The sequence below is a fragment of the Colias philodice genome, chromosome 29 (genome assembly GCF_061535455.1).
Source record: "Colias philodice isolate Cphi_HAF_F1 chromosome 29, ilColPhil1 Martin Lab GWU primary, whole genome shotgun sequence".
NCBI lineage: Eukaryota > Metazoa > Arthropoda > Insecta > Lepidoptera > Pieridae > Colias > Colias philodice.
Window position 1 is genome coordinate 3,199,389 of NC_143114.1, and position 18,873 is coordinate 3,218,261.

The 18,873-nt window shown below is 35.3% G+C and overlaps 1 protein-coding gene across 1 annotated transcript; it reads left to right on the forward strand.

Annotated features, from left to right (window-relative positions):
- Nucleotides 1-1,102: 1,102 nt before the first annotated feature.
- Nucleotides 1,103-17,788, forward strand: LOC149475841 (uncharacterized). Its single transcript, XM_089712776.1, has 11 exons — nucleotides 1,103-1,809; nucleotides 12,913-13,108; nucleotides 13,450-13,618; nucleotides 13,914-14,849; nucleotides 14,928-15,042; nucleotides 15,137-15,277; nucleotides 15,518-16,004; nucleotides 16,246-16,378; nucleotides 16,675-16,780; nucleotides 17,239-17,403; nucleotides 17,674-17,788. Exons 1-11 carry the CDS (start codon nucleotides 1,105-1,107, stop codon nucleotides 17,776-17,778), a joined length of 3,258 nt encoding a protein of 1,085 aa, XP_089568902.1. The 5' UTR covers nucleotides 1,103-1,104; the 3' UTR covers nucleotides 17,779-17,788.
- The last annotated feature ends 1,085 nt before the right edge of the window (nucleotides 17,789-18,873 follow it).

The following is an 18,873-nucleotide window of genomic DNA, read 5'->3' on the forward strand; positions in this document are numbered from 1 at the left end:
ACGGACGCGTTAATTTTCAGTTATTTTCGTACGTTTGATTTTCGCTGTGATTTTCGCAAATGAAAAAAAAGAGAAAAAGGTTTTTGAACTGAACACGTCTTGTATTTGGGTCAAGGCGTTGCCATAACAACGGTATGGTGACAAAAATGCTTTGGATATTGTGCATGTCAAAGAATTATATAAATTGCAACATGTTTTATGTGACTTGAAGTTTTTATTTTACGAAAAGCTATTAGTGCACAGTAAATGTGGAACCAATCTGAGGGTATATTGGAAGTAAGTTAATTATTTTTGTTTATGGTCTTTGCACGAAATTTAAATTAAAATACCGGAATAAAATTCATCAATTTCATCCAGTAATCTAGAATAGGTATGGAATGCGATCAACCTGAACACTAAAGCCTATATTATTCGTAGAGTATTTAACCCGTAATTATACATAACGTAAAAAGTAGGTATTAATTTATTAAACATACCCTGACTACCCATAATATTTGAATATTATGCGCCCTAATTCTTTGGTAGTGAAGGGTGTACCTACTTACTCCGTGGTACGTAATAGCAAATTTAAAATACATTTACGCGATTCCCATTACATAATATTACTTATATAAAAATATTTAAGTAGGTAATAAAGTGAAAAATTTAAATTCTTCACAAATATTGAGAAAATTTAAGCATACGCAATATGCACCACAATTTCTAAAGTCATGAACTCAATGAAAAACCCTCATAGTTCCCATTCCCCCATTAAAAATTATCTTAAGTTTTACTTTCATGAAAATCTGTTCAGCAGTTTTTGCGTGAAGGAGTAACAAACGAACACACTTGTAATATGTATAAATGCGAAAATGGATTGTTTACGGTGCATAATGTGTTATAAATTATAATTGTGGTGTACACTTAACATAATCAGGTTAACCGTTAACCAAGTTCTTGTTCTGACAAAAAAAAAATAGACTTTGTCACGATAGGCTAATCTAGTTAGGTACCCAACGTAGGTACCCTTGTAATAAGTCCTAGCTTAATACGGCCTGTAATTATAATTATTCTATTTCGTAAATAATCGACGAAAGTCGAAAACTCTGTTTTTTAGGCCCAAACATGCACACCTCCCGAAAATCGTCCGATATTAAAAGTAAAACAAAAGAGAAATCAAAGGATGATATACCATCGAAAAAAGAAAACGAGAAACTCAAAAAGAGCGTGTACAGTGTATCTACACCGAGGCCATATCTTCAGCAATCCACTACAGCAGATATATATTCAAGACAAAACAGTGCTCTGAAAGCACCCAAGAAGTCTACACAACCTACAACAAAAAACAGCGTATCACCAATGAAGAATCTATTAAAAGCTTCACCCTCGTTGACACAGATTAAAAAAACAAGCGCGAAAAAAACAGAACCTGTCAAGGCTAAGGCTGTTCCAAATACAGCCAGATCGAATAAAACTCCGCGCTCGTCGAAAAGTTTGCCATTCACGAATGTTACTGTAAATTCTCCAGCTGTTAAGAGAAAACTTGTTTCTGAATTTGAAACAAAATTGGAAGATACCAAAAATAACCGTGAATCTAGAAATAAAGTACTGGAAGGTACGAAAGTGTCTTCGAATAAGGTTAAAGTTGTTGCAAAAGAAACAGAAAGTAAAGAAAGACAAAGAACTAAAACTAGAACTTTAGATGAAGGTGAAGTGAAGATATTGACGCCTGATGCAGTTGATAATAATGCTGAAATGTTGAATTTGGCTCAGAAACTGAAAGCTCAACCGAAAGCGTTTTTTGTTGATCTGAATGGAGAGCAATCACAGGTAATGTATGAGATCCACTGTTTCTATAATTTTATCATGAAAGTAATTTTTAATTTTACATTTCAATGCTGTCTTGTTTATATTCATGAAATAGTTTTGATTAGTAAAAATGCTTAAGGTTTTATTCTGAACTAGTTACTCGTCCCAGCTTAGCCTGTAAATAAAATAAAATACCCTCAGACCATTGTAATTTTCTATTGGTAACGGTCGCTTTTAGGATAGCGCGCTCCATCTTAGGCCACATGTCAGCTTACCATTAGACAATATCGTGGCCCAGCGCTCCCCTACTCCCTAGTGTAGAATAAAAAAATGTTTTTTTTTAATTCGTTAGGAATCGAAATGGTTTTTAACTATTATGGAAAATTTATTATACAAATGGAAAATTTATTGTGAGCTAAATATAGATAATAGTGTAGACAATAACATAGATTATCAGTTTTGTTATCGCGTTATTTTAAAAGAGGACGATCTTAAGATTAGAATGACTCATCGATACTACTACAATTTCGTAAACCTTATGGGTCCTCTTCACAATGGGCAGCGTTGGCCGAACAAATGATCGTCGATGTTTGCCGCCATTACGGCGAATAAACATCTACAATGACGGCCGATCATAGACATTTAGACCCTCTGCACAGTCTACACTATCGTTATTGCCTCTAGTCACCCAACGCTGCCCATTGTGAAAATCGCACATAACATAATAGGTACATAATATAGATAATTATTTTGCGTGTCATCCAATAATTTATTATCAGAAGCTTCTTTTTATTACATAATACATATATCCTTGTTTATCTTTATATCTTTAGTGGTTTATTATGTGTAAAAATATCTATTATTCAGTTTTATTCTATTCTTTCTTTATTATATCAATCGATATATTTTTAACCTTGTGTAGTGTATGTGAGTGAAAGAGAGGGAAGTATTATGTCATCTCTTGCGCACGTGCAACGGTGACACCGCTCACACAGCTCAGTTGGCTGCAGGCGGTCGGAGTGAGAGGTCGTGTGCGTCTAAGAGCCGATAATAGGGAAGGACATACACTACATTTTTGGCGACGAGGTAAATCGGGAATAAATGTAAGTAATTTTTTTTGATAATAAAAAAAAATTACAAAACAAAAAAAAAGGGAGGAAATAGGTGTGCTGTGATAACTATTGAACTAATTATATCCACAGTCGAGTTACATCGAAGGGAATATTAAAGTTAATAATAATATACACACATACCTATTTTCATTATGATATTTTGTGCCGCTTACATAAAAAAAAATATCCGCACAAAGTAGATAAATAACATGTGCGTGCCTTTCGAGAGGCCTCCGGCCTCCGCGCCGTAGAAAACGAAGGTTTCGTTTACATAAAGATTTAGCAAAACCTCTTAAATAATTGTAGCCAGAAGGATAAAGTAGGTGTTGTCAATTGTTTCTCGTATACATAACTACACTGATACCAATGCATACGCGGGCTGTCTTTATTGCTCGAGCGTATGGTGCCTGTTTGATAAATACACTGTACAGTGTACGGGTATACAGCTAGCGTCTTCCAGTATATGTACTCACGTAGTCATGCATAGGACTGTAACTGCGTTATGCGAGACTAAATGTGATATTTTGTTTAGTCGAGGCTGTAGATTATTATTTTGGGACATTTGTTTACATATAAATTTATTGATACTGATATGTAAAAACCTGCTTAAAGGATTGGTTAAACATGATTAAATGAGCTAAGAAGGTTCGATTCCCTATCAGCTCAGAATAGATTTGTCTGGTTACAAAAATATAATTATACCAAATACCCACTTATATCTTATTTAATTACTCGATGTGAAGTTGCATGAGTATTATTTAAGATTATTCATTATTGCATAAAGAATTAATTAATGGTTATCATGCAAGGAACGTAAGTTTCCTGGACAGGCTAATATAGTAACATTATGGAAGTTCATGTAAGTTGATGTATGTGTTTCGATGGTGAGGTGGACCGCGACAAGGGATTTCTAAAGTTGTTGTTGTTAAGCTATAATGTTACAAGATGAAGCCTGACAAAAAAAAAAAAAATGTTGTGTGGTTTTATGAAACCACGGTAAAAGTGAAACTGTTCGAACGGTTCCGAACACTGCTTTATACCTACTCGGCAGCCGACCGTCACGCGACATGCGCTACACAGACCAAAAAGTTTGAGACGATGTAATAAAAGTTTCACTTTAAAAAGGGTAACGCCCGTGTACGTAATTTGTACTGTGTTACCAGATATTGCCTGGTGGTCAAGAAAAATCGGGTGACGCCCGTGTGTATTTTATAATGTTATACCAGATGATGCCTGGTGGTAAAAAAAAAAATCGGGTGACGCCCGTGTGTATTTTGTAATGTTATACCAGATGATGATGATGCCTGGTAGTGCAAAAACAAAAATCGGGTGACGCCCGTGTGTACTTTGTAATTTTATACCAAATGATGCCTGGTAGTCGTAATATAATTACAATACAGGTGATGCCTGTAGTGATGTGATACGGGTGATGCTCGTATAAAATGTTTATATTTTGGGTGATGCCCATATTGCGAATTCATGCACTTAAATACGCGATCTTAAAAAAAAAAAGTGATAGTTCGTCACCATTTCACAGTGAAGTATTGTTCGTAAGATAGATTGTATCTTCGAAATTACTTACGGCTAGTATTGATATCCAAATAAAAAATGGAATAATACAATTTTTAAGAGCATACAGTAAATACTAAAATAACAGTAGATTTTATTATGCTTATCTAAAAGTGACTTAATATTTTCATAATTTCATAGCAGATTTTGTTAAACAACGAAAGAATAATCATAATGATAACAATACCTAAAATATCTGCGATAGGTATTGCACATTTAACCGACAACTATAAAGTTAGACAGGTTAAGTGATAATATAATAATGATAAACAGGGTAAGGTAATAAAACAATGAATATTCGAAAACAAAAATAAATGGAATGAGAGACATACAGAGTAGTCTCAATATTCATTATTTCAAACTACCCACCTGGCAGACGTTGTAATGCTCTTTCGCCTTTTATCGGTTCGTTAAACGAATTGGAACATGAATATTATCCGAATTGGTCGAGCCGATACGCTGCGTGCCGAGGTTTGAGTTTTACACTTAGCAACATATTTGGCTATTCATTTTTATTGTATATACTATGTGGCGTTGTAGGTGAGGTGGAAACAAAAAAATAATAATAAGAACTAGATACTCACCATACAGCCGGCAATTAATTTAGTTATTTAATAAAATAAAATACAAATATCAGTAACAATAAGGGTCGTGGTGTGCCTAGGTCCAAACCCTCCGGTAGGGCTCTTACTGATATAGGTGGACGTAAGATGGAGTGCGCGTCTCGTTGCGAAGACTAGGCGGTAGGGTGTCTTTAGGGTTGGTCGCTGAATTCCTTCAACAGGAATTAAGGAGCCGAAGCAAGCAAGACGTAGAAGGATTTCCTCAGCGGCAATCGTAGCAATGTCGTAGTACTACTGAAGATGGGTCTTAAGCGGTATGTAGCAGCGTATGAGGTTCCTTATCGGAACGTGGCAAGGACGCGACAATTCCCTGCGCGGGAACGTTGCGGGTATGTAGAAGCTTTCTAAACGGAACGTAGCAGTAGCATAACACCACTCTCTCAGCGGAAATGTAGCACCCCGGTTTGGGGTTAGGTATAACACACTGTTAATCATTACATGTTGGAACGTTGAAAACGACTTTTACGTAATTTATACAATAATATACCGTGAAAGACAAAAGTTGGACAATAGACAGTTGGCATAAAATATGAATCGTTAATTGTTAAATACTAGCAAACCTGGCGAAGTCCGTTTCGCACCAGAGACACCTTTTCCTTGTTATAAACCTCACGGAGCCCGAGACCTTTCCAACGAGTGCAAAGCCGTGGAAATCGGTTCGTGCGTTCTGGAGTTGTAGCGTCAGGAAGGAAAACCCGACTTATTTTTATATAGTAGATTACTTTGATAGATAGTGTATAGAGACAAACAACCTGTCAAATATACACTTAAAATTTTTAGATAGATAATAAAGGTCAATTTCAAGACCAACATTTAATGTAAAATAAAAAATGGATCATAACCACATCATACCGCAAATATTGGTATATGCAAGGTATATGTAAGAACCATGGTAAAATCATACACCATGTGCATCTAGTTATTATCTACTATATTAATAACGACTGTTTTTAATTAAAAAACACCAATTTTATAATAGACGAGAAAATCAGCAACAGAAACATCAACGTGAATAGTATTATAAAAGTCAATACACTAATAATTTTAGGTACGTAAAGCTGGCGATGAAAAATTAGCGAAATTAAAAAAAAACAACACCAGAATTTGTTGCTTATTTGTTGCTAATTAGTTGCTATAATGACGATTTTGTTGCTCAACCCGTTCGCTGAAAATCAGCAACAGTTCTAGCTTAACGTTAAGGTAGCGTGCAGAAATCGGAAAAAGGGATGGATCGTTCCAAAAATGCAGATGAATTTGTTGCTAATTTGTTGCTGCATAAAAACAGTGAAAATTTTAAATTTTTTTCATTGGCGCCAAAAATAACACTGGCCATGTCAACTTAATTGTCGATTTTCGGTAGTGAAACATAAAAAAAAATTTGTTGCTCCTCACATCGTTCACTGGCAAAGTGTACAGAGCCAGCAACAAAATAGAAACCGGAAGTAGAGTTAATTTTGAAACCGGTTTGCTAGAAAATCGTCCACGCCAGCTTAACTGTCGATTTTCGGTAGTGAAACATAAAAAAAAAATTGTTGCTCCTCACATCGTTCACCGGCACAGTGTACAGAGCCAGCAACAAAATAGAAACCGGAAGTAGAGTTAATTTTGAAACCGGTTTGCTAGAAAATCGTCCAAGCCAGCTTAACTGTCGATTTTCGGTAGTGAAACATAAAAAAAAATTTGTTGCTCCTCACATCGTTCACCGGCACAGTGTACAGAGCCAGCAACAAAATAGAAACCGGAAGTAGAGTTAATTTTGAAACCGGTTTGCTAGAATATCGTCCACGCCAGCTTAACTGTCGATTTTCGGTAGTGAAACTTAAAAAAAAATTTGTTGCTCCTCACATCGTTCACTGGCACAGTGTACAGAGCCACAACAAAATAGAAACCGGAAGTAGAGTTAATTTTGAAACCGGTTTGCTAGAAAATCGTCCACGCCAGCTAAACTGTCGATTTTCGGTAGTGAAACATAAAAAAAAAATTGTTGCTCCTCACATCGTTCACTGGCACAGTGTACAGAGCCAGCAACAAAATAGAAATGGACGATTTTCTAGCAAACCGGTTTCAAAATTAACTCTACCTCCGGTTTCTATTTTGTTGCTGGCTCTGTACACTGTGCCAGTGAACGATGTGAGGAGCAACAAATTTTTTTTTATGTTTCACTACCGAAAATCGACAGTTAAGCTGGCGTGGACGATTTTCTAGCAAACCGGTTTCAAAATTAACTCTACTTCCGGTTTCTATTTTGTTGCTGGCTCTGTACACTGTGCCGGTGAACGATGTGAGGAGCAACAAATTTTTTTTTATGTTTCACTACCGAAAATTGACAGTTAAGCTGGCGTGGACGATTTTCTAGCAAACCGGTTTCAAAATTAACTCTGCTTCCGGTTTCTATTTTGTTGCTGGCTCTGTACACTGTGCCAGTGAACGATGTGAGGAGCATCAAATTTTTTTTTTATGTTTCACTACCGAAAATCGACAGTTAAGCTGGCGTGGACGATTTTCTAGCAAACCGGTTTCAAAATTAACTCTACTTCCGGTTTCTATTTTGTTGCTGGCTCTGTACACTGTGCCGGTGAACGATATGAGGAGCAACAAATTTTTTTTTTAAGTTTCACTACCGAAAATCGACAGTTAAGCTGGCGTGGACGATTTTCTAGCAAACCGGTTTCAAAATTAACTCTACCTCCGGTTTCTATTTTGTTGCTGGCTCTGTACACTGTGCCAGTGAACGATGTGAGGAGCAACAAATTTTTTTTTATGTTTCACTACCGAAAATCGACAGTTAAGCTGGCGTGGACGATTTTCTAGCAAACCGGTTTCAAAATTAACTCTACTTCCGGTTTCTATTTTGTTACTGGCTCTGTACACTGTGCCGGTGAACGATGTAAGGAGCAACAAATTTTTTTTTTATGTTTCACTACCGAAAATCGACAGTTAAGCTGGCGTGGACGATTTTCTAGCAAACCGGTTTAAAAATTAACTCTACTTCCGGTTTTTATTTTGTTGCTGGCTCTGTACACTGTGCCGGTGAACGATGTGAGGAGCAACAAATTTTTTTTTTATGTTTCACTACCGAAAATCGACAGTTAAGCTGGCGTGGACGATATTCTAGCAAACCGGTTTCAAAATTAACTCTACTTCCGGTTTCTATTTTGTTGCTGGCTCTGTACACTGTGCCGGTGAACGATGTGAGGAGCAACAAATTTTTTTTTTATGTTTCACTACCGAAAATCGACAGTTAAGCTGGCGTGGACGATTTTCTAGCAAACCGGTTTCAAAATTAACTCTACTTCCGGTTTCTATTTTGTTGCTGGCTCTGTACACTGTGCCGGTGAACGATGTGAGGAGCAACAAATTTTTTTTTTATGTTTCACTACCGAAAATCGACAGTTAAGCTGGCGTGGACGATTTTCTAGCAAACCGGTTTCAAAATTAACTCTACTTCCGGTTTCTATTTTGTTGCTGGCTCTGTACACTTTGCCAGTGAACGATGTGAGGAGCAACAAATTTTTTTTTATGTTTCACTACCGAAAATCGACAATTAAGTTGACATGGCCAGTGTTATTTTTGGCGCCAATGAAAAAAATTTAAAATTTTCACTGTTTTTATGCAGCAACAAATTAGCAACAAATTCATCTGCATTTTTGGAACGATCCATCCCTTTTTCCGATTTCTGCACGCTACCTTAACGTTAAGCTAGAACTGTTGCTGATTTTCAGCGAACGGGTTGAGCAACAAAATCGTCATTATAGCAACTAATTAGCAACAAATAAGCAACAAATTCTGGTGTTGTTTTTTTTTAATTTCGCTAATTTTTCATCGCCAGCTTTACGTACCTTAATTTTATTTACAAGTTTAAAAAGTTATTAAGAATTTAATAAGATTTACAACGTAGTAATTCATATAAAATCCAAGTTTTAATGGTGGTTTGTAAGACTGGTCTGATTTCATATTCATAAAGTAGGTACTTACGTAATACATCTTTTAAGAGCTCATCTTTTGAACATTAAATATCGCACCTAATGCATTAACACCGCTGCGAAAAAATAATGGATATCGTACTAGATTGAATAAAAGATTATCAATTAAGAAATACGGTAAAGATTTCTTGTCAAAGCAAAAAAAAAATGTATTATCGCGAAAAGGTCACCATTCGTGCCTTAGTCAGAATATAAATTCCAAGTATTAATCTCTACAATATTGAGGTGGTATAGTGGTATTGATTTCGAAATGCAAAATTGAATATTGTAAATTCAAGTTAATTACTTAATTTATGCAAATACTTATATAGTTATAGGAAAACAAAGTTTTTATTGATTGTTACATTTAAATTTGTATTACTGATTGTTACAGTTAAATTTGTATTACTGATTGTTACAGTTAACATTGTTCAGTTAAAATTCGGTCAATAACCTAAGGTTCGTTACATTAATTGAATTTTAAATACCTATGTGTTATTAATGTAATAATCATACAATGAACAACACCGCGTGTGTGTTGAGGTTACAATAAGAAGTATAAAAAAAGTAATACATTATTAATCACGCTTTGCTAAATATTCATTATTGTATTGTCAATAAATTGTTGTAATATTGTCACTGAAGTTAAATCTGTACGGTTTGGGTAGGTCATAAGCGAATCGAAAAGAATCAGTTGCATACAGTCATACGAACATACAGGTGAAGCTAAAAGCGGTTCAATAGAAGTCAATGGAACACAGTATAGTATGATATTGTACTGTTGCAGAGCAAGCTCCACTAAGACTATAATTCTGTCAGAGTGGTTTATACCCAAAAGTTGGTATTTAAATAATTGATAATTATGAACCTTAACGTTGTAATACTATGTATCTGTATGAATTAAATATATTTAATGCGCTATAAAAAAGGCTGCCACTTTCTAGCCTCTAAACTATCACCCAAAAATATATCATAAATCGCTTTATTGCGATATGAAAGAGAGACGGACAAACGAATAAATAAACAAATCTTCCTTGTGCCTAAGGATCATTATGATAAGTTGTTGTTGCTTAAATAAGAATAATTAATAATGAACCAATTAATGTTTGGTTACAATTTTGCCGTATAATATTTATAATATTATTTAGGGTACAGATATATACATATTATATTACATTCCGATTTTATTAGGTATATTGAATTAAAATCGGAACATATATTGTTTTAGTAACGAAGTACATATACAGAATATAGATATTAAATAATAACCGAGCATTTAAGTATGTACCCAGTCTATAGGCATTTCACTTGGTAATAATTCGGTTTGCAGCTATCGTTTATTAATAATTTTAATATGTGGGAAAACAGTGGTTACTTAGATGGTGCAGATGCCGGTGCAGGTAAAGTGAATTAAATTATGCGTCAGAAGAAGCAGCATTCACCTCTTCTAAATGACCTGGAGTGCAGGTCATGATAAATAGTGAGTGAAACATATCAACAAGGTAGTGCAATAGTCATGTAAGGAAAAAATAAAACAGGTTAAGTACAGTACAGGTACAGAACAGGTACAGTACAGGTACAGTACAGGTACAGTACAGGTACAGTTAGTCAAAAGTATAGTTAAGTTACAGAAGGAACATTAAGTTACTGAAAACGATTTCGTCCCATTGGTTAATGAATAAATAATGACTTAATAAACTTAAATATAAGTATACAACTTATTCATGATAGATTGTCGTATACTTAAATAAATTCATTATTGTTATTATAGTCATTATTGTTATTATAAATACCTATGTAAGATGTCACATTTCTATGATTTTGAAGGAGCGACTATATGCCTATATATTCTTGCCGGCTCTTCTCTGTTGAGGCGGCTTTCCGAACCAGTGGTAAATTCATATTTTGTCCTTATACTGACGAAACGTTTTAAACGTTTCTGGACGAGGTATGGTTGATGAATGAAGGTTTGAGTTTGAAAAAATTATTAATTAATATCGATTTGAATACATATATTGTAAAAATTATTATAATTTTGAATATACATATACTTAATGGAAAAAAAAAGAAAAAAAATGAAAAGGAGAGATGTTGCATATAGATAGAATTATATTACTAGGCCAGGTGACACATTCTACTCTATCGCTGGTATGGAGCGGACGTGTCCCTGAGCTGTGTTTACTAACTGATACCTATGATATATAAAAAAGCTAGATACTTTACCCGCTCTCTATTTTGGCAAGAAAAAACTCAGCTAAGTGCCCGAGTTTCACTTAGTCACGCACCATTCAGCGTCGTGGCTGGACGTTCTTTTTATATTTTAATCGGCAGCTGTTATTACGAAGTACATGAGTGAGACATGTATTATGTCTCGTGCGTGAGAGTGAAAGAGAGAACAACTGTATTGGTGATAATGCGTTAGTAAATAGGTATGTATTAATTACGCTGTTTTTTTAGTGCAATGATGTTGGCGTATGCCGCGTCTACTAGTATAATAGGTCATTGACTGATACTGGTGCTTAGGTATAGACTAGAATAGAAGCATACATATAACATACCCGAATAGAACATAATATTTTATTTAATAAAATTGAAAAAATTAAAAATTTCTAAAATAAAGGAGGGATGTAGTGTATGTGAGTGAAAGAGAGGGAAGTATTATGTCATCTCTTGCGCACGTGCAACGGTGACACCGCTCACACAGCTCAGTTGGCTGCAGGCGGTCGGAGTGAGAGGTCGTGTGCGTCTAAGAGCCGATAATAGGGAAGGACATACACTACACCTTGGTAAAGAGTTTTTTATAGCCAGAAAATCATTCTTTTATTCACACAAGTTAAAAGGACACAAGGAAAAGTATGGCATGACACTACCGCCTACATCTTTTTAATGGGCTATCGGTAAATTCTAAAATTGTCGACTTGTCGATGTTTGACTTTCGCTATTTATCCGACGAGTTCGACTAACGCCCACGTGACTAGGCCCCGCTGTACCAGCGTTCTGACCATCATTTCTTTTTGTCATTGCGTACTATAAGACCCCTGTAGAACCGCCATCCTGTTCCAAATGTCGCTCGATATCTATACTTATAATAAATCTGTAGAGAGGCCAATTCTGTACATGAAATATATTTAAAAAAAAACTATGAAGGGGTGATAAGGGATCGCTACTGATGCCAAAAATGCAATCAGTAAAATTTTTGTCTGTCTGTCTCTCTGTCTGTCTGTCTGTCTGTCTGTATATTCGTTATAGAAACAAAAACTACACGACGGATTTTAACCAAATTTGGCACAATTATTCTTCATACTCCTGGGCAGGTTATAGTAAAAGAATCATGTAAATCGGTGTAGAAACACCAAAGTTATACATGAAATACGCTATAAGTCATCGCGCGTGAATACAGAATCATGCAGCCATAAGGATTATTTTTGTGTATCAGTTGCCGCGTTCGACGCGCTTCGCGGCGGGAGCTATAAAAAGGCGGCGGGTCTGCACCCGTTTCGCGTTGTCATGGCATCACGTGTGAACGGCTGAACCGATTTCGATAATTCTTTTCTATTATATTCCTTGAAGTACGAGGATGGTTTTTATGTAGAGAAAACGTAAATATGTACCACGGGCGAAGCCGGGGCGGACCGCTAGTATATAATAAAAACAAAACTATGTATGGTCTTACATACATTGCTAAGCTATTGCATAGCTTCTATCGCGGGCCTTGAGTAAAAGTTCCGTAACGAAATAACCTAATTACCAATAACCTAACCTAACACCCCCCACCGACCGACAAAGCGGTGATACTTTGTATGCTATGCAATAGCTTTACCGCGGCAGTCTCCGAGTGCCAAACGACTTTTTTTTCAGGCTCAAAAAGATAAACAATCAAGTGAAGAAGACATCAGCTATGAAGACGATTTTGAAAGTTATGAGTCAGATTTCGACTCGTACCACAGTTCGTCATCAAGTAAGGTAGATAACGATGCCTCCAGTGAGGTATCGGATACAAAAGATCATGTTGAAGATGATGGGAATACGAAAGAGGAGAAAATGCTGGATTCAGGTAAGAACAAATTTTATAAATTTTTAGATTTGAAACACGATGCGTGTTGTTGTCCTTGTTTATATTTTATACTAGCGGTCCGCCCCGGCTTCGCCCGTGGTACATATTTATGTTTTCTCTACATAAGAACCAGCCTGGTACTTCAAGGAATATAATAAAAAAAGAATTATCGAAATCGGTCCACCCGTTCTCGAGTTATGCGCTTACCAACACATTTTGCGATTCATTTTTATATATAAGAAGATTACACTTATTTATCTGTAAAACTTGACTAAAACGAACGCGACCTTTTTGTTAAATTTTAAATTATTGGGTAACTAGTTAAAATTCTGTTTTTTCAGGAACCTTCGAACTCCGCGATCGTTCAGCGACCAAAACGAAGCCCATGGAGTTTATACTCGAAGACACCAATGACAAGAAGGTGTCCCTCACAGACGAGGGGTTCCAGGAGATGTCCAGTTCAAGCGCTGTGTCAAGCATGAAGACTGTGCACGTGGAAGTGCTGGAAAGGTAAGTTTGGTTGAGCTCTGCATCACTTTAAGACACCATAGCGACGTTGCCGGTTGTGTATAAAATAAGCAGTTTATTAGAAATGTCCAAATTGGCGACGTTGCAAAATCGTCGCCAAGTGAGGTAAGTAGTATACTTCTCAATATTAACGTATTTGGTACGTACTACGTAGTCAGCGATGTCACCATAGTGTTTTAATGAGAGAGCTATAATATAGTTCATAAGAAGGAGTTAGCTGACACGTGTGCATGAAACAAATTAAAAATAACATTAATTGTATTTATTGATATTACAGACCATTATTTATCGATTTTACGAAGTCAAAAGAGAATAGAAAAAAGCGGCGGGTATTTGAGAAACTTAAACAGCGAGCGAAAGATATTTTGAGCATGGTAACACTGCATGAAATGTCATTTACTCTTTTCGAGATGAAGCCAATACCGTACGACTTGTATATGGCCACGTTTGGAAAAGCTAATTATACGCAAGTCGCAGTACAAACTTTTGATGATGGTATCTTGCAAGAAGTCCAAACTGAAGATATAGAATTAAATAATAAATGGACACAGCACCCAGTTGCTTTTACAAATGAAATTATTTGCGTGACACCCAAAGAAAGTAAAGAAAACTTACTAAAAAGCAATGATGATGTTTTAACAAAAGTAACGAGTTTAATCAACTTTGACATTAAGCCGCTAAACTCTGGAATAGATGACAGTTACAGAACGAATCATTTGCGAGCATATTTGGAACAAAAAGATGGTGCTGGAAGCGATGAAACATTACCTTTGGACATATATGAATCAAAAATTAAAAAGACAGATTTTAGTGTTATTAATTTAAGGAAGTTTCTAAAGAAGGTTGAAGGTAGACTAAGTAATATTTTAAGCACAAACACTGGCAACACTCAAATGTCAAATTTGATGAGCACATCCAAGTTTCCGTTTAGTAAAGATTATTTATCTATATCGATGAAAAATTATAAGAATAACAATAATTTTATGCACGATACGAAAATAATCGGAATTGTGTTTTCGGAGACGAAAAGTAATTTGATATTTACGATACATGTAAAAAGTAAAACTGATACACATAAAAGTGTGCTTTGTCTATGGGATCTCAGTATTGCCATGTTAGAACCGATTAAATTATTAATAGCCGCAGATAACATAGAGATAGGTAAATACAGGGGAAGTACAGATGGCATATTTGTTGCAGCTTTAAGAGATGGGTAAGCTTTTTTAAAAATTATACCTAATAAATTAGATTTTTTTTCTAAAATGTTAGTTTAAAATATTGTATTTTGCAGCACAGTTCATTTATGGGATCTATCAGAAGAAACTAATTGTTTTGATAACGAGTTTACTAAGGGGGTGACAGATACGAGTGAAAATTTAGGTCGTCAAAGTATTAAAACAATTCAGGTATAAAAACATGATTAATGTTATAAAATACATTCGAGATAAACTCATATAAATTGGTACATATATGGAAATACAAGTTCATAATTTTTTTCAGACAGTCCCTAAAAGATCTTGTGCCTACACAAGCAGCGCTTCAAATATGAATCTAATGCAGCCAATAGACAGAATTGTAGGTTTGGAATTTACAGCTAGCAACACTGTTGATATGGAAAATGGTAATAAAGTTATTGGCCAGGTGAGAAAACTTCGTAGCATAACTATTTTTGAATTATTTTGATAGCTTTTCGTATTTATGAATATTAAAGTTTGATTATGGTAACGTAGTCCGTAACTATAAGTTGAAATGTAGGTACTATCAAGTAATAATATATGTAACACATGTTTAACGTAATCATTCGGTTAAAAAAAACATTAAGTAATTAAAGAATGAAGTTCTTAGGTTTTGAAATGACTAACTAAATAGTGATAATTTTAGGTATGCTCATTACAAAAACGAGGAATACTAACGCTATATTCAATTGTTCAAGAAAAGCAGAAAAACAATACTCACGACATTGGAAAGGCGTTTTGGTCAAAAATGCGTTTAGAAAAGTATCAATATATTGATTTAGTTGAACATTATGTGCCAATGAACAATTTAACAGATAATTTAACAGGATTTAATTTAAATATAGCTAAGAAAAGATTAACGAATAAACGAAATGAAAAAGATTTGACAGCTAATATTTCCCGCCCAAAATTGTCTTTGCGAAGAGTTGACAGTGACAGGCCTAAAAGTGCTGCCAGATTTAAAAGTGTAATTGCAAAAGATTCTAATTGGGAAACTGGTGTTGTTTGTAGTGCATTGAAAATAATTAATTTAAACAATATAGATAATTATTTAATAGCCAAGAATTGTGGAGAAGTTTTAAATTGCAAGAGAATGGCGGGAATATTGAAAGTTTTCAGATTTAACGTTACAAGTAAGTATGTGTGTATTTATTAATAGGATTAGAAACGAAATAAACGAATAAATTATTTAAGTAGAGTCATTTTAACAGGTAACATTTGACAGTTCATCAACATTCAGCAACGTAACCTTGTGCAGAGGACGCTCATAAAATAATATATTTTTCATTTTTTAACTAGCAGCTACTACGCGAAAATTTGAACCTATTAAGTAATTGTTATAAGAAATTATTATATTATTATAATTTCTTGCAGACGAAGCATCTGTAATAACGTTTCTAGAAGCATCTCCAAATGGTCTACCATTTTTTTTAGCGGCCACTGATTCTGGAACTATACATCTATGTTCATTATTAACTTCGAGGGTTCTTCTTACATTGGACAGTCGGTAAGATATACATTTTATATTATTATGTAGAAATGATTTATTCTACCTGTGACGTCATCGAAATTTTTTTTGAAGTGAAACTTCTGTAAGCGTTTTGAGAGTAAATGTCGCGTCGCGTGGCATGGCATTACGTATTAGAAGTGAAACTTCTTTGGCATCATTCAAAGATACCAAAATCGTCGTGTTACTCCATAACGTGACGGTATTGCCATGACGCGACCTTGAAATTTTACTCTCAACGCGCATAATGAAGTTTCACTTCAATATAACGCACGATTTTTTCTTCTTTTTCATAGAAAAACACCGTCAATATTGCCTGAAAAATATAATGTGGACAGCAAGGGAAGGTTCGTCGGTACTGTAGCTAAATCTGAAGTTGATAGTAGTGGTTTAGAAACAAACGTAAGTATTGTTATCGTAGATTTTCAAAGTAAATCACACATTTCACAATCTATACTAATATTATAAAGCTGAAAAGTTTGTTTGTTTGTTTGTTTGAACGCGCTAATCTCAGGAACTACTGGTCCGATTTGAAAAATTATTTCGGTGTTAGATAGCCCATTTATCGAGGAAGGCTATATAACATTACGATAAGACCAACAGGTTACAGGAGCAGAGGCACGCGGGTAAAACCGCGAAGCGCAGCTAGTTTAAAATAACAGGCTTGCTTTCCATGAGAGAGAAAGAGACAGACACAGAAACACGCGTACGCCGCACGGCTTACAACTATAGCAAAAAGTGTCGTTACAACTTTTGGTCTTAATTCCGTTTAGCCCCCTTTCGAAACGCGCGATAAGGAACTTCGTTCAAAAAACATAAAAAATTGTGTACATTTAATGTTTTTAATGTTTTTTTTGCAGCTGTCAGTTATATCACTAGCATGGTCGCAAACGGATCCGTTCTACATCACTAGTTTGATGGCGAACGGACGGATGGATGTGTGGATGTTGACACATAGTGACATACATCCATACAGAGTGTATGAAAGAACAGCGGTAGTGTGTACAGCGAGGGATAGGAACTTGGTAAGTTATTGAAGTGAAACATCTTTATCGGGGTTGGAAAAAAAATTAGTGTAACATTTTTTCGTTACGCGTAACATTTTTCCGTTACGCGCCATCTTTTTCTTATCCCTACCACGCGTGATTCGACGTATTTCTGTAGTTGCATATAGTAAATTATTTTTTGAAAAATAAGGTCATAAAGTAGTTTCACTTCTTACGTGTGTAAAAATGTGTGTGTGTGTGTAATCGCGTACCGTGGTATACACGAAAATCATAACTTTTCTTTTACAGGCTCTTCTCAACACAGAAGGCGATGTTGATATCTACAGAATAAATACAAATAAAGAAGAATCTATCAATTTAGAAGTTTTTAAGAAATATGTATCTCTTTTATAAAACTTTGGACTTGCAATTTAGTATAGAATAAATTATAAAAATATTTAAATGTATTATTATTTTTCGTCCATCTAACATAATATTATTTTTTATCATTTATCATACTAGCTTTCCACCCGCGGCTTTGTCCGTGTTATGAAAGGAAATTACGAATAGTTTTCGTTCCCGGGCCTTGGGATTTCCCGGATAAAAACTATCCTATGTCCATTCTCAACAATTTTCCTCCAAATCGGTTTAGTGGTTGAAGAAGAGACAGACAGACGAAAGGATAACTTTCCCAGTTATAATATAAGTTAGAATTATGACTAACTAGCTTTCCGCCCGCGGCTTCGCCCGCTTTGTCTAAACTCTAAAACATAATAAATTATATACTAAAACCTTCCTCTTGAATCACTCTATTTAAAAAAAACGCATCAAAATCCGTTGCGTAGTTTTAAAGATTTAAGCATACATAGGAAAATAGGGACAGAGAAAGCGACTTTGTTTTATACTATGTAGTGACTAGCTGTTCGTATACGCCCGGATCTTAAATATTTTTATCTTTTTCAAAATCTTATCAGTTATTACCATTTGTTTATCAAACATTTTACGGTTTTGTTATATAATAATTCAAGTAATATAGTAAGACTTATTATCGTATACAATCTATAAATAAAAATAGATAGGTATTTTGATAAAGATTGCATTTTCAAAGTTGTTGACTTCGTTTATTTGGAGATAAGGCTATGGTTTTTTCCGTGCGAAATATTTTATGCACATTCATGCTCTGCCACAGACTTAGAACTATTTTCCTCATAATAAGTATTACAAGAATAATAGAAATACGTAGAAGAAATCAAAACTCTATAAACTTCTTTAAAAAGAGCCCAAGGCCGCCCGAACGCTTGACGTGCGTCTGACGCAAGTCGCAACGTTGCCGTTCGCACGACGAACAGTTTGTGCGAAGCTGACGAGACGTTGCCGCACCACAATTCGAACGTGTGACTAGCGGTGCCGCTCTGCATGACGAGAAGCTGACACGATATTGCCGCACCGCACGGCATACGCTTAACAAGCTGCTGACGCTACGTTGCCGCCCCACATGCTGAACGCATA

Bases quoted from the DNA above. Each gene is read 5' to 3' on its own strand.
- LOC149475841 (XM_089712776.1), top strand. From the start codon at position 1,105: ATGCACACCTCCCGAAAATCGTCCGATATTAAAAGTAAAACAAAAGAG. The intron at 15,043-15,136 runs GTATAAAAACAT...AATTTTTTTCAG, and splicing joins AAAGTATTAAAACAATTCAG to ACAGTCCCTAAAAGATCTTG. The intron at 16,781-17,238 runs GTAAGTATTGTT...TTTTTTTTGCAG, and splicing joins GTAGTGGTTTAGAAACAAAC to CTGTCAGTTATATCACTAGC.